The following is a 24,531-nucleotide window of genomic DNA, read 5'->3' on the forward strand; positions in this document are numbered from 1 at the left end:
TCTGAAAAGAAGAAATTCTTCTTTTTCAAGATGTTTGTATTATGACACGTCAAAATAGAATTCCTTGTTTTTCCACATTTTTTCTATGAAAAAGTTTTCAAACTGGTCTCTTTAGGGCTAAACTACTACCATTGGCTTTGTCTTGTTATAAATGATGTTTTTGGCATTTTTCCCCTCAAAATCTTTTTTGTACCTTGTGATTATAACAACTACTGGATTCTAGTACTAAAAAGAACCTTGAAAGATTACCTGCCCCAGAGGCTTTGTTTTAACTGAAGTTATCATGGGCAAATGGCAGATCTTAGTTTAAAGACAGTGGAGTCAACAACTTCAATATGTTCTTCAGAGAATTCTCTTGGTACTCCCCAAGCCCAAAATGCAACTTAAACATGACTTCTGTGGTTTTTAATGTTCTTTAGGGATACTTTCTCATTTTATGAACTTTACAGAATTATTACCAAAATTTTTACTCTTTAGATTCAACAGCTTTCCAAAAAGGAAATAGAAGATCTGCTTCGAAGAGGTGCTTATGGTGCCATTATGGAAGAAGAAGATGAAGGTTCTAAATTCTGTGAAGAAGATATTGATCAGATTTTACTACGTCGTACAAAAACCATTACAATTGAATCAGAAGGACGTGGGTCGACATTTGCCAAGGTAACAGTGAGTGATATTTTATAACTATACTTATAGTGTTCTCTCCTAAAAAAATTTTAACGGTCTTTTACTTTACTATTATTTGAGGAGCACCTACTTAATATTTAAATAAACAGAATTACTCAAAAGAAGTAGGTAATATATTCTTTTCCTTCATTTTTATCTGCTCTCTCATATCAAATTTCACATGTATTCTTATGCTAGTGAAATGGATGGAGTAGGGGTTCATAACTAGAAATGGTTCTAAGTATTAATTAGAGTAGAAGTTAAATTAAGAAATGAAAGAACATACATGTGAAAATTAGAGAAAAATATAAGTAACAGTGTAGGAGGTTAAATCATTTTACATTAACTTATAATAATTTAGAGTACTTAAAGGAGAGAAAGGATTTCTAATTTGATTTTAAGTGTTTAAATGAAGTTTAGGGAGAATAAGATGAAGTTTGTGTATTGAAAATAAATATTATTTTAACATTCCTATTTGGGGAAAACATTTTTAAAATGTACTAGCTGCCTTTACACCCACCCTCTTCCCTTCTTCCCTCCCCCGCCTCCCTGCTGGTAAACGTATATCTTGTGTTCTTCTAAAGAGTTTTTTATTGCAGTATTCTGTCCCACCTATAGTGATTCATACAGATTTCCCCTTCACACTTTATTTCCTTTCTGCATTTTCTTCTTTTGTCCCCTCTCCACTTCCAACCCAGAAGTCTTTGTACATCTTTATGGAGATTAGTGTAGTATGGCAGGTAGTCCAGGTGCTACATCAAAAATAATGGTATCAGTCTTCATATGAAAATTTTCCTCTTGCATTCAGGAAGCAAACTAATGTAATCGTGTTGTCAGGTACTTTACTAAGTGGTAGGAATACTAAAATGAAAGGATTCTAGTCACTGAAAAGAGTAAAAGAGAAAGTATTAATTCTGCATAAAAAGGGAGAACAACAAATCAAGAAAGTCTTTGCAGAGGAAATACATTTAAGCTGACTCTGGAAGGAAGTTTGAATTTAGTTGTGTTACAAAAAGAGAAAGCCACAGAAATGAACTATATGTTGCTAAACTACAAGGAAGATTTCAAGAACTGTGGTGCAGGTGTGTATGGATGTGCAGAGTAAATTAAAATGGAGATGAAATGAAGGTTAGGGAGATTGGACCTAAATTGTGAAAAGCTCAAAAAAATTCCATTTTGAGGAATTTGAACTTGATCGTGAGGCAGTTGAAAAGCTTTTAAATCCCTTCAAGCAGAAAATGGACATAATGGTGTCTGGTTTAGAAATTTAACTCTAGCAGCAGTGTAGAGAATGAGATTGAATTGTGAAAGACTGAAAGTATAGAGACCAGATAAGAGACTTCTGTAAGCTGTGTCGATGGGCTGACCAGAGCAGTGGAGACCCATTTGGATCAACAGGAATTGATGAGCAGTTAGAAATTTGTGGAAGGAGGTGTCAAAAATAACTTTAATGTAAATTTCTAGCCCTATTTCTGGTGTCATTAAAGTAAAATAGAGAATGCAGAAGAGGAAGTTTATATGGAGAAGATAAAATATTGGAGCTGCTATATTTGTGACATTTATAGGGCATCCAAGCAGAGATATCCAGGAGAGTTGCCTAAGTTACAGATACAGATTTGGGAGTCAATAGAGAACAAAGCAGAAGAAAGTAGTGTTGTGGAAACAAGAAATACTGTAGAAGTATAAGGTTAAGAAGTAAAACTAGTCATGATTGGTTAGATATACCCTGGGTCTAGCTTCTTTCCTGGGAATCTTGTTTCCTTTGGATTCCTTACTCAAGTTGTCAACGTACTATGTACACACTTTGTATTTTCCCCCTCTTGCCTGAAATTATCTGAAGTTTAGTTAATTTAACCAAAAGGTATTAGTCATAGAAATGACCTTTGTTAGTTAAACTAAGCATAGGGATATTCTCCTTAATTATTTTTTAATTAATGAAGGCATATCTTCATTTAGAGTGTTAATTCTAATAATCATGAAAAGTCAGAACAGCAAAGACTTGAATTCTGGCTCAGAAGCTTAGTGACCCTGGGCAGTTAACATGGATGAGTTTTTCTTGTCCTGAAAGGAGAACATAATAATCATGCTTGACCTTTTCCTTCCATACTATAAAGTGCTCTGTGAGTTTTATTTTCCTCAGGTGTCTAATCATAACCAGCTGTACTCTAAGAATGTGAAATACTTAAGCACTTAAGTGTCTATTTTAAACCTTCAGACCAGATAGTAATTGTTGCATTTGAAAAAAGAGCTTACTGAAGAGGTAACACACTACAGTAGCTGAAGAGGTACCTCATACGCCTGCACTTATAATTTTTCATTTCTGTAATTGTGTGGAAATGCCACTGTCTGATGGCATTGGGCATAGTAGGATGTGGCACTACTATGTAGTGGCACCCAAGGCATTAAGTTGGTACTATTTTTGGCTTTTCCCTAGAACTTCCAGAACTTCAGTTCCTCAGTTGTTTTCAGTGGTTTTGGTAACTAATTCCAGTACATGTTTCTTTGCATTTCCAAATAGTTTTTGATAAGAAGCTCCATATATGGAACAGGTTTCCTTGGTGGCTCAGACAGTAAAGAATCTGCTTGCAATGCAGGAGACGTGAGTTCGATCCCTGGTTTGGGAAGATCCCCTGGAGAAGGGAATGGCTACCCACTCTAGTATTCTTGCCTGGATAATCCCATGAAGAGAGGAGACGGGGGGGCTATAGTCCATGGTGTCACAAAGAGTTGGACACAACTGAGTGACTGACACTTTGATTTTCTTCACTACATATATGGAGCAGGGTGCATAATAAGACTAACTAGATTTAGTTAAATATAGTAAACACTTTTGGGGGATATGGGGGGCTGGGATCTTAGTTCCTCAACCAGGGATTGAACCCACATCTTCAGCAATGAAAGTGCAGTGTCCTAACCAGAGGACTGCCTGGGAATTTCCAACACTAATTCCTTGATACCATCCATCAGTTTTTCAGTGTTAAAACTTTCAGTTATCTATTACCTATGTGTAATTTTCTGCATTTTAAAGTTCCATTGAAATGCAAATGAAGATTTTTATCATTTGATTATACCTCAGATAATTAGCCATTATCCTACAGTCATTCACTAATTATATTCTCCTTTGAAAATCGTTTTATGTGACTATATTCCATTTATTTTCATAGAAGTTTTGTTGTTCAGTTGCTAAGTTATGTCCCATTCTTTGCAACCCCATGGACTGCAGGCTGCCAGGATTTCCTGTCCTTTACTATCTCCCAGAGTTTGCTCAAACTCAAGTGCGTTGATTTTGTGATGCGTCCAAACATCTCATTCTCTGACGCCCCTTTCTCCTCTGGCACTCAGTCTTTCCCAGCATCAGGGTCTTTTCCAGTGAGTCAGCTCTTTCCTTCAGGTGGCCAAAGTATTGGAGCTTCATCTTCAGCATCAGTCCTTCCAAGTGAATATTCAGGGTTGATTTCTTTTAAGATTAACTGGTTTGCTCTCCTTGCTTTCCAAGGGATTCTCAAGAATCTTCTCCAGCACCACAGTGCATCAAAAGCATCAGTTCTTCGGCGTTCAGCCTTCTTTATGATCCAACTCTCACATCTGTACATGACTACTGGAAAAACCGTAGCTTTGACTATCTAGACCTTTTTCGGCAAAATGATGTCTCTGCTTTTTAATACACTGTCTAGGTTTGTCATAGCTTTTCTTTCAAGGAGCAAGTGTCTTTTAATTTTGCGGCCACAGTCATCATCCACAGTGATTTTGGAGGATGAAAATAAAATCTGCCACTGTTTAGGCTCTTTTCTTAAAGTATTATATATCTTAACCACATATTTCATTTTTATAAAGCACTGTGATGACTTTTCTCTGAAGCAGCATATCTATTTTTAGGAACTTAAGTTGCAGATAATCACAGTTAGTGAATCACAGTGTCAAACTATAATGTCTAAAGTTTGATTTATTTAAAAGATTTTATATAATTTCTATAATATTTAAGAAAATAAATCATTTTTATTTTCTTTTATTCCTCTGTAGTTTCTTAATTTTTGCAGTGCTTATGCAGTATTTTTGTTGTTAGGAAAAGAGTTTTTAAAATAAAAACAGGCAGTGACTCATTTTTCTTTATTTCTCATCTTCTGTATTGCATTTTTAAGGAGACATATCTACTTTAAAATGGGATGGAAATAAAGGAGAAGAAATACCAGAAAATTAACTGTATAGGGCAAATACATTTAAAATTCTTGTAACCTAATTTCTTTATATTCATGTATTTTTAAAAATCAATTCTATATCATGTGGTTTTTTTGACCAAAAAGATTTGATACCAGCTTACCCAAAGTTAAATAATTCTTTTGACTTTGCTCGTAAAACTCCAGCCTCTGTTGGTATTAAGCTTTTTGCCATAAGCAAATGCTGTGCTGTGTTTCAGATCATTGCAGTTTGGAACATCCTTTGAGTGTACATGGTATGTATATGCTGAATTCAAATTCTGTCCACAGTAAATATGAGGAGATAAGATTTTAGATATACTTTAATAGATTTTTCCTCTAAGCTTCAAAGGATTTTGAAAAATTACCATTATGTATTTCAGGCAAGTTTTGTGGCATCTGGAAACCGAACAGATATTTCATTAGATGATCCCAACTTCTGGCAAAAATGGGCGAAAAAGGCAGAAATAGATATAGACGCCATCAGTGGTAGAGTAAGTATTTCCGTCCCTTAAAAAAAAAGTTACCTTTTGGAATACTTTATTATTATAATATTTTAAGGTGTTCAACTATGTACTTACTGAAATTTATCTGCATAAATAAATTGATACAAGGCAGTTAAATGATAACATATTTTACTAGGCACTGCTTCAATTTAATTCTTCAGGTACCTGACATGTTAGGTTGTAATACAGGGAGAGTTAAATTTTGGAGGTCATTTATGTCTTAAAATTATAATGCGTTTTTAAGTTTTCTAATTGTCTTCAAATAATGGATTACTTTTATTTCACTCTTTAGCCTTCATTTTGCTTTTTTGGTGTTAGATCTCATTAATCATGATCTAGTCAACTATAAAAGGAGAAAAAAGAAATCAAGAAAGTGGCATTTTCAAATTCTGACAACTAAAAAAATTTAAAATCCGGTTCTCCTTATGTACATGAATCTATTATGCTTAATAAGTATTATGAAATTTAAAGAAAAAAGAAAGTGGCTTTTTAAACTTAAAACCCTTTGGAGTTAAGAAAGGGCCAAAAGCTAACACAGAATTCATGGAACTGATAATATAACTTCACTTCGAAAGACATCTGTCTAATAATTTATAGGAATCAATGTTTGTAAGTCTTACCTACTGTCAAAATAACTGCTAATGGTTTAAAGAAATTTATATTAAGCATTGATACATGGGATCCATTTTAATAGATAGCCTTTTAAAATGTAAAACTTTATGATGAAGAATAATGTGACTGCCAAATAATCATTACTGTTTATATGTTTTGGAAATATGTATAATTCTGTGTGAAACATTATAAATAAGTAAATTAGAAAAGAGATGTTTATTAAAATATTACTGTTTGCATATTGGCATGTTTATATGCCTAAAAAGTCAATGGCATCTGCAAACCACTATAAAATTAATGAATTAGTGAATTAACAGGATAGAGGATAAATATGACATTTAGCCTTCTTAATTATCAGTACTACCAGAAGTAGAAAAATTATGGAAGAGAAAATCTACTTCATAGTAGAAAAACTATTTAGAACACTTAGGGGTATACCTACTGGTCATGTATGATTTTAATAAAGTGAATTACCAAACTTAATTGTAAGATTTGTCAATTAGAAAAACTATACATTTTAAACTTGAGTTTAAACATAGAAATGCAATCCCAATCAAAAATGTTAACAATTTGTTCATATAACCAAACAAAATCTAAAAATTCCTCTGAAATAATAAATATTCAAGAATATTAAATCAGCTCTTAGGAATCTGACTCGGCAATAATCACATGTTTAATGATAATGTGGTACAGTGATGTACATCACTGCATTGTTCATTTTAGAAAAAAATTAGAAACTAATCAGTACTTTTATATTATCTAATGCACTAAGTAAAAATCATCATGTAAATCCCTAAATACTCACTTAGAGCTCTGAAACAGGATGTGTTAGTCACTAAGTCATGTCCGACTCTTTCCACCAGGCCCCTCTGTCCGTGGGATTTCCCCGGCAAGAGTACTGGAGTGGGTGGCCATTTCAGCCTCCATGGGATCTTCCCCACCCAGGGATCAGGCCCACATCTCCTGCATTGCAGGTAGATTCTTTACCACTGAGCCACCTGGGAAGCCCCCTAAGATAAGATAGTTAATTTCAGAGAGTCAGAGAGAGAGACCAGTACTTACAGTGTGATCTTGGTTTATAATTTTTTTAAAGTATATAACGGTAATACACAGACACTTGTGTATTTGGCCTGGCTCCAGCTAGAGCACACTGTGAAGTAGATACCATTCTTGTGCTGTGACTAAAATGAATGAGACAGATGAACTGCTGCTTTAATAGGGCTTATAAATTCCGGTGGGTATGTAAACAAATATATAAGATAATTTCTGAGACCAAAGAAAATGAAATCGTAAGATGGTAGAGAATACCTGAAGGAATGGAGATAGCATTAGGTAAAGTGGTCAAGGGAGATCACTCTGAGGGGACATCTGTCCTGAGACTTGAATGATGAGAACAAGGCAGCAATGTAAAGACATGAGAAATAAAATTGCAAGGTAGAGGGAATAGTAGCGAGCCACTGGTTGAAATAAGCTTAGTGTGTTCCAGAAATAGAAATGGCTTTGTGTCAGAACATAGGGAGTTGTTGAGAGTGGTGACAGCTTAGGTCAGAGATGATAGATATGGCTCAAATCAATAGTACCTTATAGATAATCTTATAGAGTAAGGATTTTTTGAATAAATGTATATAAGCATATAGATGGCTCCATAGTAAAGAACTTGCCCTCCAGTGCAGGAGGCACAGATCAATCCATGGGTTGGAAAGATCCTCTGGAGGAGATGGCAACCCACTCCAGTACTCTTGCCTGGGAGATCCCATGGACTGAGGAGTCTGGTGGGCTACAGTTCACAGCGTTGCAAAGAGTTGGACATGACGTAGTGACTAAACAACAACATAGTCATTTAACACTTGTACAGTTATGTTTTCTGATTTATACATTGTTTAAAATTTTTTATATTTTCCAGCAAGAAGTATCATGAAGACAGATGGGTATATATGTTTAAAATGTAAAAGTATATTAATGTATAATAAAGGAATTAAGATATTGAAAGAAATATATAGAGAGCAAAGAATAGAATAAGAATAGGAGAAAATCAATTTATAGGATGTAAATAAGTAGCATTAGAGGAAAAGGAAGTATGTAATAATCATGATTAGAATATTCAGTTAGCATTGGTGAAGCATTTTAATAATATGCTCTATACCAAGTAAACTCCAATTTGTGGTAAATGTATTTTTGAAACAAAACATGAAAAATAGGAAATCTGATTTCTATTTTATCAAATATTTGATGGGAAAACATTCTGAATTAGAAATCACAAAGGAAGTAATTGGCATATTTAAATATATGACAAAAAATTATGTAGTGGCAAAAGGTGCTGACTGGTGACTATTTGTAACAGAAGTATATATGAAAGTATTTTTATTATATAAAAGCTGATGTATTATAGCTGATTCATGTTATACAGCAGATACTAACACAACATTGTAAAACAGTTTTTTAAAAAAGCGCTAATGTAAATTGATCACAGGTAGAAATAAAATCTTTACAGATTATAGGCAAAAAAAACTTGAAATTTACTTGAGAAAGTAAATTTACTTGAGAAAATAAAACTAAGGGTTTTTTTGGGAGGGGGACAGGGGAAGGAATAACTCTTTGTTTTGTTTTTAATTAAATTTTATTGAAGTATAGTTGATTTACAGTGTTGTTTTAGTTTCACATGCACAACAAGGTGTTTCCATTATAAATACATTTTTTTTTCAGGTTCTTTTCCCTTACAGGTTATTACAAAATATTGAGTATAATTCTCTGTGTTATAGACTAGGTCCTTGTCAGCTTTTTCTTACATAGAAGATGCCAGTTAATAAGTGTAGAAGGAATAAGAGAGGTGAAAAATCTCAATTAATCCACCCTATTGATGAATTCTAAAATTAGTTTAAAATATAAGGAGAAGCTAAACTTCTATATATCTTTCAAAATATTTATTAATTACAAAAGGAAAACTAGTAAGTTTGCAGTCAAAGAACTTAATAGAGAAGGTTAGTGTCATGAGTCGGAGAAGGCAATGGCACCCCACTCCAGTACTCTTGCCTGGAAAATCCCATGGACGGAGGAACCTGGTGGGCTGCAGTCCATGGGGTCGCTAAGAGTCGGAAATGACTGAGCAACTTCACTTTCACTTTTCACTTTCCTGCATTGGAGAAGGAAATGGCAATCCACTCCAGTGTTCATGCCTGGAGAATCCCAGGGATGGGGCAGCCTGGTGGGCTGCCGTCCATGGGGTCTCACAGAAGTCGGACACCACTGAAGCGACTTAGCAGCAGTGTCATGAGTAATGACATACTAACATTCTATAACCCGTTAAATTCAATGCCCTGTGTACATAACTTACTGTGGGATAGCAGAACCTGCCTGGTCTGCTTCCCCCACTACCCTTTACCCTTTTCTGCTCTAGGACTTGAACAGAGAATACCTTTTCAAGGTCCATTGCTCTTTTCGTCACTTATAATGCCATCTCTTTCTTGGATGCCTAGCAAACTACTTCTCATTCTTGAAAATCTCTTTCAAGAATCACTACTTTGTAAATCATTCTGCCTTTTTTGTACCCATCTTGTATCATAATGTATTGTATCCTGAAAAGCATTTGTTTACACATTAGTCTGATCCTCAAGACTATCAGTTTCTCCTGAGCAGAAAGCTGTCTTAGTCACAGCTACGCCTGCAGCCCATAACATAGTGCCTAATTTAGAGAAATTGCTCAATAAAGGTAAGTTTGTCAACTTAAGTTGTTTTGAATGAATTAAAGTGCATTGAACGTAGTGAGGTTCATATACTTACTACCTTGCTTGTTGTATATTCAGTTCACTTCAGTCACTCAGTCATGTCCGACTCTTTGCGACCCCATGGACTGCAGCACGCGTATTAGTATGAATCTTTTGGAACACACTGAAACATGATTCCAGATCCATTAAAAAAAAGTATACCCTTTGACCGATATTTGTATTTCTGGATATTTCACTTCTTTGGACTTATCTATAGGATAAAGTATGAAGATTTACTTTAGCATTGTATATTTTAAAAATTGAAGACAATCTAAATTAAATTATGAATTAGGTAAAGAAAATGATTACGATGCATAAATTCAGTTTAAAATATAGTTTATGGTTGTAGAAGCACAATATAATAATTTTCAGATTAATAATAAAGTAATATACCAAATTCTTTTTATCCTATGATTGTAATATGAATTTATGACAAATGGTAATAAGGATTTTAAAGAAATACTAAAAATTTTAAGTTGATTTGGTAGGTCAATGGAATCGTTAGTATTTTCTTTCTTCTGGCTTTATGTAATTATTTTGTCGTTTGTACAGCTTGAAAGGTAAAAATGTAAAATATTGTTAGAAGCACAATAGTAAAAGGACCTTCAAGTAATAGCTGTTAAATTTTACAGAACAGCTTGGTTATTGACACTCCAAGAATTAGGAAGCAAACAAGACCCTTCAGTGCCACAAAAGACGAGTTAGCTGAATTATCTGAACCCGAAAGTGAAGGAGATGAAAAGCCCAAACTTCGGAGACCCTGTGAGCGTTCGAATGGCTATGGAAGAACTGAATGCTTTAGAGTAGAGAAAAATCTGCTAGTTTATGGGTAAAATATTATTTTTAATGTTTACTGTTAGTAGTCTGGTATATAAATTATAGGAAAATATACTATATTCTAGTATACTTTTTGTCTTGTTAGAATCAATAAAATTATTTTTAAAGTATCATGCATTTATATATTTAACATATTTAATAGAATGATGAGTACCTTAAATTTTAAAATTATAAATGTATTGCTAATGTCAAACTCCTTATTGTTCTCACATTTGCATATTCAGTAACAAAATGGATAATTTTGTTATCCATTATTGAATAAAATAATACTAGAAATTACCATGATTCTGCATGTTATTCATTGGAGACAAAAAAACTATTAGGTAAATCCTGTTAATGACAAGATGTGTTTTTTGTAGTTTTCAGGCCTTTTATCCATGAGTTACGTTTTTCTCTAGGATTTCATCCAATATTAATGTAAATATACCTTTTTTTAAACAGATGGGGCCGATGGAGAGAGATTCTGTCTCATGGCCGTTTTAAAAGGCAGCTAAACGAGCACGATGTAGAAATAATTTGCCGAGCCCTCTTAGCATATTGCCTTGTTCACTACCGAGGAGATGAGAAAATTAAAGGCTTCATATGGGATCTCATTACTCCAACTGAAGACGGGCAGACACGAGAGTTACAGAATCATCTAGGTAGGAGCATACTTTATTTCCTTTTTAAATTCAGCTCTGGTTGTATAACTAGCACTTAACATAGTACCCTATAAAATACTGAAGTATTTCAGATAATGGTAAAGAACTCTTAATCTTCCCTCTCAGTACAAGTTCCAAGTTGGAAAAGACTAGTCTGAGTTTTATATATTGTTATCAAACATGTATTGGTTTACAAGTTGTTGACCCAACAGTATTTCTTAGAGGTTGTCCATCTGTATTCATGTAGATCTATTTTATCTTTTAAACTCCTGCTTAGTAGTCCATAGTATGGGTATTTATTAATTCATTTAGCATCTCCTTTAATGATGGACATTTAAGACACTTCCAGTTTTAGACAATTGAAAAACAGGTATCATTGAAGATCCCTGTACATTGCTCGTTGTGCACAGGAACGAATCTTTCACGAAAGTAAATATCAAGAAATGGAATTGTTGAATTACAGCATACATACATCCTTAGCATCTAAAATGTGGTCTGTGAGCCTTTTCCGGGAGCTTTTTAGAAATGCAGAATCTTAGACCACAGACTTACTGCATCAGAATCTACATTTTAACAAGGTCCTCAGCAGTTAGTATGTATATTAAAATTGGGAAACAGTGATATCCATTTAAATTTTTTTTAATATTTTAATTTGACATCAAATGTGGCTATGCCAACTTACAGTCTTATCGAAGGGCTGGAAATTTTTCTTTGTAATCTTTGTAACCTTGCTAACAGAACATTCTTTTTTGCATAAGATAACTGAATTTTCTATAAAGATAAAAAAGATGACTATGCCCTTAAATTTGTGTTACAGTTTTGTTCGCTTTAATCAACAAATACTTGTCAAAGCACCTGTCATGTGCTTCTTTGCAAAGTACTGGGAAAATGAGAAGGAACAACACAGACAAGATCCCTGAGCTCATGAACCTTACATTCTGGTCAGGCAGAGTTAAGACTATATGGACCTTTGTGAGCAAAGTGATATCTCTGCTTTCTAATGTGCTATCTCAGTTTGCCATAGCTTTTCTTCCAAGGAGCAAGTGTCTTTTGATTTTTGTGGCTGCAATTACCATTCTCAGTGATTTTGGAGCCCAATAAAATGAAATTACTAAATACTTTTAGATTATGATGAATACTGTGAAGGAAATAAACCAGAAACTGAGATCGAGAACAGAAAGCACGTGGTTTAGATTTGGGGTGGTCATTGGGGTTCTATCCCAATAGGAGGGAATGAAATTATTAATGTGAAGAGCTGATTTCTGGTAAAGATGGAAGATTGTGTATTACACAAATATAATTTCATTCTTCCTTAAAACCCAACTTAAATGTCAATAAAGAGGAAAAAATTCAAGGCATTAAGCTTGATGAAGTATACAGGTAAAAATTTTAGTTTCTTAAATAGTAGAAGGGAAGGAAATGGAGAGGGTATCTATAAATCAGTAGTTCACAACCAGACATGATTTTGTGCCCTAGTCTTGCTCTTACTCGGGGTTGTTACAACTTTGAGGATGTTAATGGCATCTAATGGGTAGAGGCCATGAGTGCACAGGCAGCACCCACAGTAAGAAACTGTGCAGCTCAAAATAACAGTAGTGCCAAGATTGAAAAGCCTGCTATAATCTGAAAGAGATTTAAATGTCCTCAGCCAGTTATAATGTATGAGCCTTATTTGGATCCTGATTGAAAGCAGCAGCCCAGGGGAAATTTTTCTTTTATTTTTATTAGATAATTATAAATTTGAATACTAAATATTAAGTAAGTATTACTGCATTTCTTGGGGCTGACATGTTGTAGGGTATTGTAATTATTTTTTTTAAGGAAGTCTTTTACATATGTTAAAAGATACGCAGACATTTATTAGAGGTGATTATTGTCTTCAGTTAATTTCAAAATAGTATTGGAGGTTCAGGAGCAAACATAATATAGATGAAATAAAATTGGCCGTGAATTGATAATGAAGTTGGAAGATAGGACCCAATGCTCTATCGTATTATTCCATCTATTTTTGTGTATGCCTAATTCCATAATTTAAAAATAAATAAGAATAAACCTTTAAAAGTAGACAGGGTAGGAAACAAATTTTGGAATCTTGGAGTGTTAGATAAGTGGTAACTAACTTAACCAACCAGAGAGAACTAAATCTTAGGTCAACATTAGGAAAAGGCAACAACCAGCTGATTTTGCTTAATAGATTAGCCAAAAGTTTCAGGAGTTTGTGACATCCATGACCTCTGAAAGTGGGTATAAAAGACAGGGGCTTTGATTAAATGTTGTCTAAAAGGGAGATCAGACCCATAAATACCCTCTTCAGCTCCATGTAGCCACGATATGAAGACTGACTGTTTATTCTCTAGAGAAAATAACATAAGGTGTGCATTTCATTGGGATTTGCAACATGGACTTACCAAATAGCTGTTAAATTAATATGTATAATGGACAGTGTCATACTCAAGGAAGAAAACTAAGAAATTTTCCTTGGTTAATCTGACCAGAGCAAAACCTAAAGATAATGACAGGACAAAGCCAGCCAGATTACCCTTCAAAGAGTCCACAGTAATCTTCATTAATTCAGACGGCCCGTCAGTTTTCCTTTCATTCTTAAATGTGAGCAAGTAACCAAGAGTATCAGACATCTGAGGAAAGTCTCCAACATGAATGAGAGACTAAAAACAAATTGTTAAAATGTAATTGTAGGAAACAGGCTGTAAAAAGAAAAGTTTTTAAATATTAATATTTGAAAAGATACTTCAAGTATACCATGATTTTGAAAGAAGAGTAAACACACTTTTGGAAAACAGATCTTTTAGCCACAACTTAAACTTTTGTAACTAAGGCAGCAAAAAGTAAAGCACAGGGAAAGGTTTGATCTTTTGGTTTTTACATTTAGAAAAAAAATGTTTTGGAACATAGAGGTAATCAGAATGATTAATTAGAGATATTAAATTGGGTGTTTGGCAGAAATTGTGTTAATATGTGTGGAGTCATTGTATTGACTTATCTTGTAATTGAGTTAATATTGATACCATTAACGTTTCAAAGATCTCTGTATAGCCTCCACAGACCTCTGAAAGCCTCCAGAAGTTACTTGCATTGTAAAAATGTTTCAAACTGAATATCTTTATACAAATTATCCCTGATTTCATCTGTCCTCATTTCAACAGGCCTGTCAGCCCCGGTACCGAGAGGTAGAAAAGGGAAGAAAGTAAAGACTCAAACAAGCTCATTTGATATACAAAAAGCAGAATGGCTTCGAAAATACAATCCTGAGCAACTACTTCAAGATGAAGGCTACAAAAAACATATAAAACACCACTGTAATAAGTAGGTAGTAGGGTATTTTTAACACAACTCATTAAGAGTTTACTTTTCTGAATTTTAACAATCTTAAAGCATGCTGATTTGGAATACAGAGACAGTGTGGTCTAGGACCAGTCCTAATCCTAATCTTACAGGGTGTCCTTCAGCAAATCATGGTACCTCTTGTGTCACTTTTCATCAACAGAGAGAGAAATAAAACTGACCTCCAAGTGATCTCGTTGTATCTTACTTGGCTCTAAAATAATGATGATTGTGAAGATTTTGGAGAAACCTATTATATATATATATGTATGGTAGTAATGGGGTTAATTTAATCAGAAGTAATTATTATTATTTCATTATAAAAATTCTGTATACAAATTCTTTTTTAATTTTAACCCCATGAATGAAATTTCTTTAATGATGATTAATGTCTTTTGATTTTTTCCCCTCATTTTTAGAGTTTTGCTTCGTGTAAGGATGCTGTATTATCTAAAGCAAGAAGTCATTGGAAATGAGTGTCAGAAAGTTTTTGATGGAGTTGATGCAAGGTAAATAACATGTTTATATTTAGTTTTTAGCAACATGATGAGGCAAAAGTTAAATGACTAGGAAATTGTATATTAAGTGGCTCTTTATTCAGTGAAATTCACGGAAAGGAAAATCTACCAAATTTAGAGTAATCCTTGTCAATTTGTTGCCTTTCATCAGTAATCTCATTGTTGGCTCTGTCACTGAAAATTACAAGAAGAGTGAAAATAGCAGTAGTAGCAGCTTGCTACTACCATCTGAAGTGAAAGTCACTCAGTTGTGTCCAACTCTCTGCAACCTCATGAACTATACAGTCCTTGGAAGTCTCCAGGCCAGAATACTGGAGTGCGTAACCTTTCCCTTCTCCAGGGGATCTTCCCAACCCCAGGATCAAACCCAGGTCTCCCACATTGCAAGTGGATTCTTTACTGGCTGAGACACCAAGGAAGCCCTCCTTTCTGGTTGTGGTGGTTAAACAGCTTATTTATGTTTAATCCCATTTGAGATTAATGATCATAAGTTTGAAGTGAGTCATTTGACAGGGCTCATGCGATTTTCTCTAGCAGTGTTCAACTGCTTAGTTATAGGCAAAAAGGTAAGTGGATTTTTAGGTTTAACATGAATTGGGGTTGTGTCATGTGTGTAGAACAGAGGGAAAAGCCGGCAAAGAATTTTAGTGAGTACAGTGGTGGACTCAGTTCAGTTCAGTCACTCGGTTGTGTCCAACTCTTTGCTACCCCATGAATCCCAGCACGCCAGGCCTCCCTGTCCATCACCAACTCCCGGAGTTCACCCAGACTCACGTCCATCGAGTCAGTGATGCCATCCAGCCATCTCATCCTCTGTCATCCCCTTCTCCTCCTGCCCCCAATCCCTCCCAGCATCAGAGTCTTTTCCAGTGAGTCAACTCTTTGCATGAGGTGGCCAAAGTACTGGAGAGAATGCTTATTTATAATGAGGAAAGTGGGGGATGAAACTGGGGAAGAGAGTGATGATGGATACTGAGTGGTAAGATGGGGGACACCATGATGAAGCTGGAGAATTGTAGTGAAAAGTACCCAAGTTAATTGAGTTGGAAGGAACTGACAGTTGGAATTCAGATTGAAGAGATAATGCTGCTATTGGTGATGGTAAGATTAAGTATATGACCGTGTGCATGTGTGGCTGTGGTAGAGAGAAAAAAAAAATGATGTAAAGGTCAAGGAACTGAGAGACCAAGTATTGGATGGATCACATGAGGATGCACAAGTCTCTCATTGTAGTAAGAGGGAGGAAACTTAAGTTTTAGGGCTCCTACTACCATATCTAAGCCCTAAAACTGTAATTCTCTAGCTTCATCATGGTGTTGGTGTCCCCATGTTAACCACTTACTATTCATCATCACTTTCATCCCCCACTTTCCTCATTATAAATAAGCATTCTGTAGTCCAGCACTGTACTCACTAAAATTCTTTGCCTGCTTTTCCCTCTGTTCTACATACGTGACACAACCCCAATTCATGTTAAACCTAAAAATCCATTTACCTTTTTGCCTATATCTGAGCAGTTGAACATTGCTGGAGAAAATCACACAAACTCTGCCAAATGACTCACTTCAAATTTATGATCATTAATCTCAAATGTGATTAAACACAAATAAGCTTTTTAACCAACATGACCAGAAAGTTCATTTACCAGTTCTTCAAGAGGACCATTCCATACCTCTCTCCTCAAACCATCTTCCTATCCTACTAGCATCCCCTCCAGTAATGACTTCGGTATATATTTCATGAAGAAAATAGAAACAGACAAGAGCCACCTTCAGTTCTACTTGTCATATGTGTCCCCCTATTTATTCCTTCTCTCGGGATGCCCTAGAAATCTTCCTCCTCATCCTCTTAAGAGCAGCCCTTATGCTTGGAACTCATCTCTTACCTTTTAAAGATTTTACACCTTTGTTTCCTGAATCATCATTTCCCCCACTCTTTACTGACTCATTCTCTTGGCATATAAGCATTCCTTAATATCATTCACTTTAAAAAGAACAAAAAACCTACTATAATATACCTACATCCTTCTAATCCATTTCTCTGCTGTCCTTCACAAAAATAGAGAGCTGTGTGGGTTGATAATCTTATACCTCTTTACTTTGCATTTTCTCTTCTGCCTATTCCAGTTAATCCTATATCTCCACTCTGATTTTTAGTAAGGCCACTAATAACCTAGAGTGTGAAGTTTAGATGTCTCTGAACTTACTCTCTTTCTCCCTTCTTGAAATGATGTCTTCAGGAGACATCCATGCTACTACACCCACCTGGTTGTGCCTTTTTCCTTGTTGGTTTTCTTATTTTCCTTTGCTAGCTCTTCTTCTTCTAAAAGAGGCTTCCCAGGTGGTTCAGCTTTTAAGCATCCATCGGCTATTGCAGGAGATGCCGGTGCAATCCCTGGGTCAGGACGATCCCGTGGAGTATTCTTGCCTGGAAAATCCCATGGACAGAGGAGCCTGGCAGGCTACAGTTCACAGGGTCACCAAGAGTAGGATATGGCTGAGAGACTAAACAACAGCAGTCCCTCTGATAGAGCTCTAGATGTTGGATTGGTCAAGAGCTGTGTCCTCAGCTTGCTTTCTTGTCTGTTCTTTCTCCTTAGGTGAACCTATGCAGCCTCATCATATCAAATATAATCTATACATAGATGACTGTCATATTTACATATTCATCCCAGACCTTTCCCCTCAGCTCCAAAGTCTAAAGCAGCTGCCTCAAACATCTCCACTTGAAATATCTGATTAACATCTCAGTCTTCCCCTGCATCTTCCAAATCTTCTATCTCCTTTTCTTCCTTCCCCACCTTCCCACATTCGGGCCTTCTGCATCCTAGTAAATCTACCACCCAGTTGCTCTGGTATTATTCTTGATTATTCTCTTCTCCTCAAATCCTACAGGAAGACTTGTTAGTTTGACAAAGTATATGCGAAGTCTGAGCACTTTTTCACTCTTGCCTCTGCTGACTCCCCAGTGCAAGCCTCCATTATCTCATGTTTAGACTTTTACAATGGCCTCCTTATTGCGTCTCTTTGCCTCTTCTTTTTCAAGAGTCGTTGGATTTTTTTGTTGTTGTTTTGGCACAGCCCCACGATTTGCAGGATCTTAGTTCCCCGACCAGGGAGTGAACCCAGGCCCCCTGCAGTGGAAGCACAGGGTTCTAACCGCTACTGAACTGCCAGGGAATTCCCATTTTTGCATCTTTTGCCTCTCTACAGTTGGACCTTGATACAGAAGCCAGAGTGGTCTTTGTAAAGCAAAAATCAGGCCAAGGCACTCCTCTTCTTAGAACCTTCTCATTTCTCTTAGAATAAAGACCTATCCTATAGTGCCCTACATAAGTATGGGCCTTCCTCCTCCACTCTGTCCTTCATCCACAATGTTCCTCCAGCATGTTAGGCTCATTCTGTGCTGTTTCCCCAGTGCAATACTCTTTCCCCTCATTTTCCACAGAAGTGCCTGCTCCCATCATGCAGGTCTCAGCTTAGGTTTCACTTCTGCAGATAGGCCTTCCCTGCCCACTCTAGCTAGAGCAGCCCACCGGTCACTGACTATGACTTAACCTTATTTTATCTCATTCATGATGCCTACTAGTATTAAAAATTGTATTTATTTTTAAATTATATTTCTCCTGTCAGTACAATTTAAGCTGACTGAAGGTGACATCTGCTTTCTGTCTTATTGATGATCATATTCCTAGCCCCAGAACCTGGGAAATAGTAACAATCAGTAAATATAATTTGTTGTTGACTTATCGGCTCCTCTTTTTCTTTGCTCTGATTGAATTCAACCCCTCTGTGATTTCCTAGGAACTGTGATCTTTGAATTATCCTCTTTCATTATTCTCTCCTTCACTGGTTTCTCATTTGGGTTTTATTTGGATTTTAACGTATTCATTTCTCTCACAACATACTCCCTCATTGCCTCCAGGCCTTTGTGTTCTTGAGGCAACATTCTCTTTCCCATTTTCCTCCCTTCTCCCTCTCTTACTACTCAGGTGACCTCAAATCAGCCTCCCTGTCTTCTCAACTGGGTGCCTTGTCACAGCACTCATCACAGGTGTTGAAGAGGTTTTGCAGATACTTCTTCAAAAGGGAAGGGATCTGTCTATCTTATTATTGCCATTGTTAGCATGTAGTGAATACTGTTTAAATCTATTTTGAATGGATAATCTGGCCAGGGGAAGTCAGAGGCTTTATGCAAGAGATTGCAGAAATTAACAACAGGAGTATATGCACCTTATTGTATTCCTTTCCCCAGCAGTTAACGAACACTTAACATGCATATGGCGCATTTAAACGATGAGGTATATACTGAGTGCCCTTTACTAGTCGCTCCGTCGTGTCCAACTCTGTGACCCCCACGGACTGTAGCCCACCAGGCTTCTCTGCCCATGGAATTCTCCAGGCGAGAATACTGGAGTGGATTGCCATTCCCTTCTCCAGAGGAACTTCCCACCCTAGAACCCTGGTCTCCTGCATCGCAGGCAGATTCTTTACCAACTGAGCTATCAGGGAAGCCTCCTTTACTCTTTAAAAGAAGGAAAAAAACCTTCCACCTCAGATGTCACAGTGTTTTGAGCTTAGAGTGCCACCTGCTGGTTTGTATAGGGAAATACAGTATCTGACCCACTTGATAATTCCCCTTTGGGTATCCTGTCTCCAGTGTTCTTTTCCTCTTTTTCCTTTATCATTCTGTGCTTCTGCTTTGATTAATCCTGACCAAGAATGCAATCAAAACTAAATATCTTCTTTAACTGTGTTTTTCCTCATCTGTTTTTCAGCTTTTGCCATATCACAGGAAAACCTCTCTTCCTCTTTCTGCACTAAATTAAAAAATATTGTGATTGTGACACTTCTGTTTTTAAGCAAAATAAGATATAATGAGATGTGCATTTTAGAATGCTGAAAAATGTCTTTCAGTCTCCTGGCAAAACACGAAAAATAAAAAGTGATTTCCTTATGTTTTATTTACTTATAAAACTTGTAACTCTTTTTCATTGTCATTGTCTTTTATTTCAACTATATTAGTGCTTAAATATTGGGTTCTTGTGAACCAGACCAGAAACGTTGATCACTTATTTTATATCTGTAAAAGTTTGAGTTCCCAAAGATAACCAACTTGTAGATGAACTTTTGTCACACAACTTAGGAAACTCTTCATATCTTACATCCATAGTCCTTTGTTAATTTATAAAATTTATGATGCTAAGATGAAGAGATGAAATGTAACTAAATTTGTGGGGGTTTTTTGTGTGTGTTGTGTCTTTAAATCATATCTGTGATTCTTTGAAAACTGATAATTCATTAATTTCATAGAGAAATTCTCAAGTAGAATTTTGATTCCCTGGGGTATTATGCTGTGCTTAATCACTCAGTCGTGTCCAACTCTTTGCAACCCACTGGAGAATAGCCTACTATGCTCTTCTGTTCGTGGGGATTCTCCAGGCAAAAATACTGGAGTGGGTTGCCATGCCCTCCTCCAGGGAATCTTCCTGGCCCATGGATCGAACTCAGGTCTCCTGCATTGGAGGTGGATTCTTCACCCTTTGAGCTACCAGGGAACCCCAAGAATACTGGAGTGGGTAGCCTATCCCTTCTCCAGGAGACCTTCCCAACCCAGGAATCAAACTGGGGTCTCCTGCATTGCAGGAGGATTCTTGCCAGCTGAGCTACTAGGCAAGCCTTATTCAATCTCTGCCCCTTTGGCTGTTGAATACAATATAAGAATGACATATATTTGTATAAAAATTAGTGATATTTGCTAATCCTTGTCAGACATTATTAACTCTATGTTAGGCTGAAGGAGACAGTGGCTTGAATCTCTGGTAAAGAAGTGAACATTTCAGTCCTTTTATGTGTGGCATCTTTCCCTTTTTAGAGGTATATATTACTTTAGAAGTGTGTTACTTGCAGAATGTTTCTGGGAAAATAATAATTTCAAGTGATAAAGGAAAAGAAAGTTATATTTATAAAATTATAAGTGCTGTAGTTGTTTTATATTAATGTAAACCACCAAATTACCAGAGCATCATGGATTTATCATTGTGTTTTTAGTAACTTATCATATTATCGTTTTGTGGCATGGTATTATAAACAGCATAAAAACAGCACTTTGAGTGTTTTCATCAAATTATTAATCAAAAACTTGCATTTTCCTCTGCTTATAAGCAGTGCTTCATTTTTCAGTGTGACTTCGTAGCAATTGTTGCTGTTGCTGTTCAGTCACTCAGTCATGTCCAACTCTTTGCAGCCCCATGGACTGCAGCATGCCAGGCTTCCCTGTCCTTCACCATCTCCCAGAGCTTGCTCAAACTCATGTCCCTTGAGTTGGTGATGCCATCCAACCCTCTCGTCCTCTGTCATCCCCTTCTCCTCCTACCTTCAATCTTTCCCAACATCAGGGTCTTTTCTAATGAGTGGGCTCTTCGCATCAGGGGGCCAAAATATTGGAGCTTCAGCATCAGTCCTTCCAATGAATGTTCAGGATTGATTTCCTATTCCTAGCAATAGCAGTCTAAAAGAGACATAACTTGTTTTACAATGTAGAGCAATTGATTTGCTTTTTTAGGGCCTCAGTCTCTTCATATACAAAATAAAATATTTGAACCAGATGATTCTGGTCACATTGTTTGCTGACATAATCAGGTAGAACCTTTTGTCTGTATCTGAAGGAAATCAGTGAAAAGAATATTATTCCTTAAGGATAAAGTAAACCTATTGGAACTTACTTCTTCTGTTGTGCTTAAAAGTATTAATTCATTTTATGATATCTTTGTAGTTATTGTGCAATTTTATAATTTTAATTGGTGATAATTGTGGGAAATAATAAAATAAAGTTATATCCGCTTTTTGTTAAAAACCACAATGCTTTTTAGAAGCTGTGTAAACTTTTGCCTCCTCTTAGACTTGTTTATAGTAACTCATAAAGTCATATCATGCTTTTTTTTAAGTGACATTGATGTTTGGGTCCCAGAACCAGACCACTCAGAAGTTCCAGCTGAGTGGTGGGATTTTGATGCTGATAAGTCACTCCTTATTGGAGTTTTTAAACATGGTAAGTGAGAAGTAAGATAGGTAGAGTCTTCATCTCTGTATACTGTTAAATCAGCTATGTCTTAATTTATTGATTTCCACTTACAGCCTTATTTCAGTAACACCCATTGAATACACTGTATAAAGTATATACTCTCAAATTGTCCATCAGTCACTACATTTTCTTATGAGTGAGTGGCATATATAAACTACTTCTCCCGGACATGTCTCATGTAACATTCCCTCTCAGGAAGAGTTTTTACGTGAGATTTGTTGCATGTGATCAGCTTTTCCTCTTTTTCAGTGTAACTGATAAATTTAATCTAGATTCCTAAATATACTTATTGTCAGACCATGTAATGTTTGTGATAATTTCTAGAAAATGTTTAACCTGTATCATTTTAATATATGGTCCCTTTAGTCCAGGAACATCACCCATCATAAATATGAGAAATACTTACATGTTTTTCTTTTTTTTACCCTTTTTACCTCCAAAATTGGTGGTCCCTCTAGGTTATGAAAAATATAACACTATCCGAGCAGACCCGGCATTGTGCTTCTTGGAAAGAGTGGGAAAACCTGATGAGAAAGCAGTTGCTGCGGAACAGAGGGCAAATGATTATATGGATGGGTACGTGCATTTCAGAAGCATGAGTTCTCTGTATATCTCTGTCAACATCAGCATGTTCTATGTCAGTGATGTTTCTCTTTAAATAAAGTAGTAGTAAGAGATTTTGGAGTTTACAATCCAAACGAGCTAATGATAGTCTAATAAATCAGCACTTGTCAAACAGAGTGTGAATGAAGAAAGAGACTGGACCTTCCCCACACCCATTCATTTGATGAGTTCTTCACTTGTCCATTCTTAGTAGTCACAGCAATTAAGACCATAAAATTCTGAAGGTGTAAGAGGGAAGAAAAAGGCTAAGCATACACAATTGAAGAGAAACATGGTGTTCATTATACCTGTTTCTTTTCTCACCGAAAGCGAAAAGTAAGAAACTGTGTTAAGATTAATATCACATTTATAAGTGAACTTGGGGGTAAATTAGAACTAGCTTTCTTCTGACTTGCCATGTAATTGCCTTCATGCTAATAGACTTGAGCTCCTCTGGCTAAAGAACAGAGACTTCAGTCTGACCTTTAAAACATTAAAAAGTCTTTCCAACAGTACCCCATTTGTTTGTCCAGCCAAGGGAAATTTGAAGTTCGGGAACAGTAATGATGGCATTTGTTCGTATTTAACAGGGATGTGGAAGATCCAGAATACAAACCTGCCCCAGCTATCTTTAAAGATGATATAGAGGTATGCTTTGGATCATGTTTTTAAGTCATCAATTCTAGTTATCCATGTTTTCTTTTGCTTGCTTTTTTTATGTGTGTTTTTCCTTCATATGTTTTTATTATGCATCATTTCTCAGAAGTTAGTGACCAGCTTAGGTTGCCAGACATCACAAATAAGCATTTAGAATTTGCTTGATCTCCCCTTCTAGACAAGCTGGAGAGTGGTTTGGACATATGGATGAAATGGAACTTGCCAACATGCTACAATGCTAGGAACCAAAGAAACACAGTGTTCAGGGGCAAAATCCCAAAGCAGAGTGAAAACTAGATACTAAGGTACACAGCAACAGGTAGAAACTGTGCCTCCGTAAAACAGTTTGAAATAGAGGGTAGAGCCTAGAGGAATTTTGAGCTGCTAAAGCACAGTTCTAAGTGTTCTATTTATGGAAAGTCAAAAAGAAGAAAAAGAGTTGTTGAAAGTACAGAAAATAATCTGTTGGATTGGAGAAATGATATTAAAAGAGGAGAGGAATTTCTCCAGTATTTCTAAGAACATAGTAAAGACTAAACAATGCTATGGCTGTCAGGTAGGATTTGCTGGCCTTGGTTGCCAAGGGAATGGGACATTGGTGTGGTGCCTACATGAGGTTTAGGCCAGTGTGTACCAGTGAGAATGATATCCAGTAAAATCAGAACCGTTAAATAGTACTTTCTGCCAAATTGTGCATAAAAACGTAGAAATTTATCTCAGCATGGGCTTCAGGTAAGGAGAAAATTATCTCCTCTGAGAATTCATAACCATAGGCCTACCTTTTCTTGAGTTTATGGTTTGATTTTTTTTTTTTTTAATTTAATCTGCATGGTCCAGGAATTCTCAAGGCAAAAAATGTAATATAAAAAGAGATCCCAAGCTGGTAATACACTTGAGGTACCTGGTGAAAGAAAACAAACAAAGATAAAGAAATAATAGAAGAAACAACTTCAGTTGAGATTATATTTGCGTCCTGAAGATAAAAGCCTTCCATGAAATAAGGTCAAAATCCAAAACTTAATCTATGAGGAACAATTTACCATGAGTTAATGTTAGCAAATACAACAAAGAACAAGATTAGATCTCTAAGAATTTCTAATAATAGATCTCCTGAA

The 24,531-nt window shown here is 36.0% G+C and overlaps 1 protein-coding gene across 13 annotated transcripts in view; it reads left to right on the top strand.

The window, feature by feature from the left end:
- The window catches only part of CHD9 (chromodomain helicase DNA binding protein 9), a 226,170-nt gene that overhangs the window by 175,438 nt on the left and 26,201 nt on the right, over positions 1 to 24,531 (top strand). For all 13 annotated transcript variants that reach the window (XM_019978873.2, XM_070770560.1, XM_070770559.1 and 10 more), the window contains 9 exons: positions 478 to 657; positions 5,240 to 5,350; positions 10,368 to 10,564; positions 11,014 to 11,213; positions 14,378 to 14,537; positions 14,975 to 15,064; positions 22,020 to 22,123; positions 22,615 to 22,732; positions 23,350 to 23,407. In XM_019978873.2, the coding sequence (XP_019834432.2) occupies positions 478 to 657; positions 5,240 to 5,350; positions 10,368 to 10,564; positions 11,014 to 11,213; positions 14,378 to 14,537; positions 14,975 to 15,064; positions 22,020 to 22,123; positions 22,615 to 22,732; positions 23,350 to 23,407 (1,218 nt within the window). The remainder of the gene's footprint in view (positions 1 to 477; positions 658 to 5,239; positions 5,351 to 10,367; positions 10,565 to 11,013; positions 11,214 to 14,377; positions 14,538 to 14,974; positions 15,065 to 22,019; positions 22,124 to 22,614; positions 22,733 to 23,349; positions 23,408 to 24,531) is intronic.

Source organism: Bos indicus, chromosome 18 (genome assembly GCF_029378745.1).
Source record: "Bos indicus isolate NIAB-ARS_2022 breed Sahiwal x Tharparkar chromosome 18, NIAB-ARS_B.indTharparkar_mat_pri_1.0, whole genome shotgun sequence".
NCBI classification, from domain to species: domain Eukaryota; kingdom Metazoa; phylum Chordata; class Mammalia; order Artiodactyla; family Bovidae; genus Bos; species Bos indicus.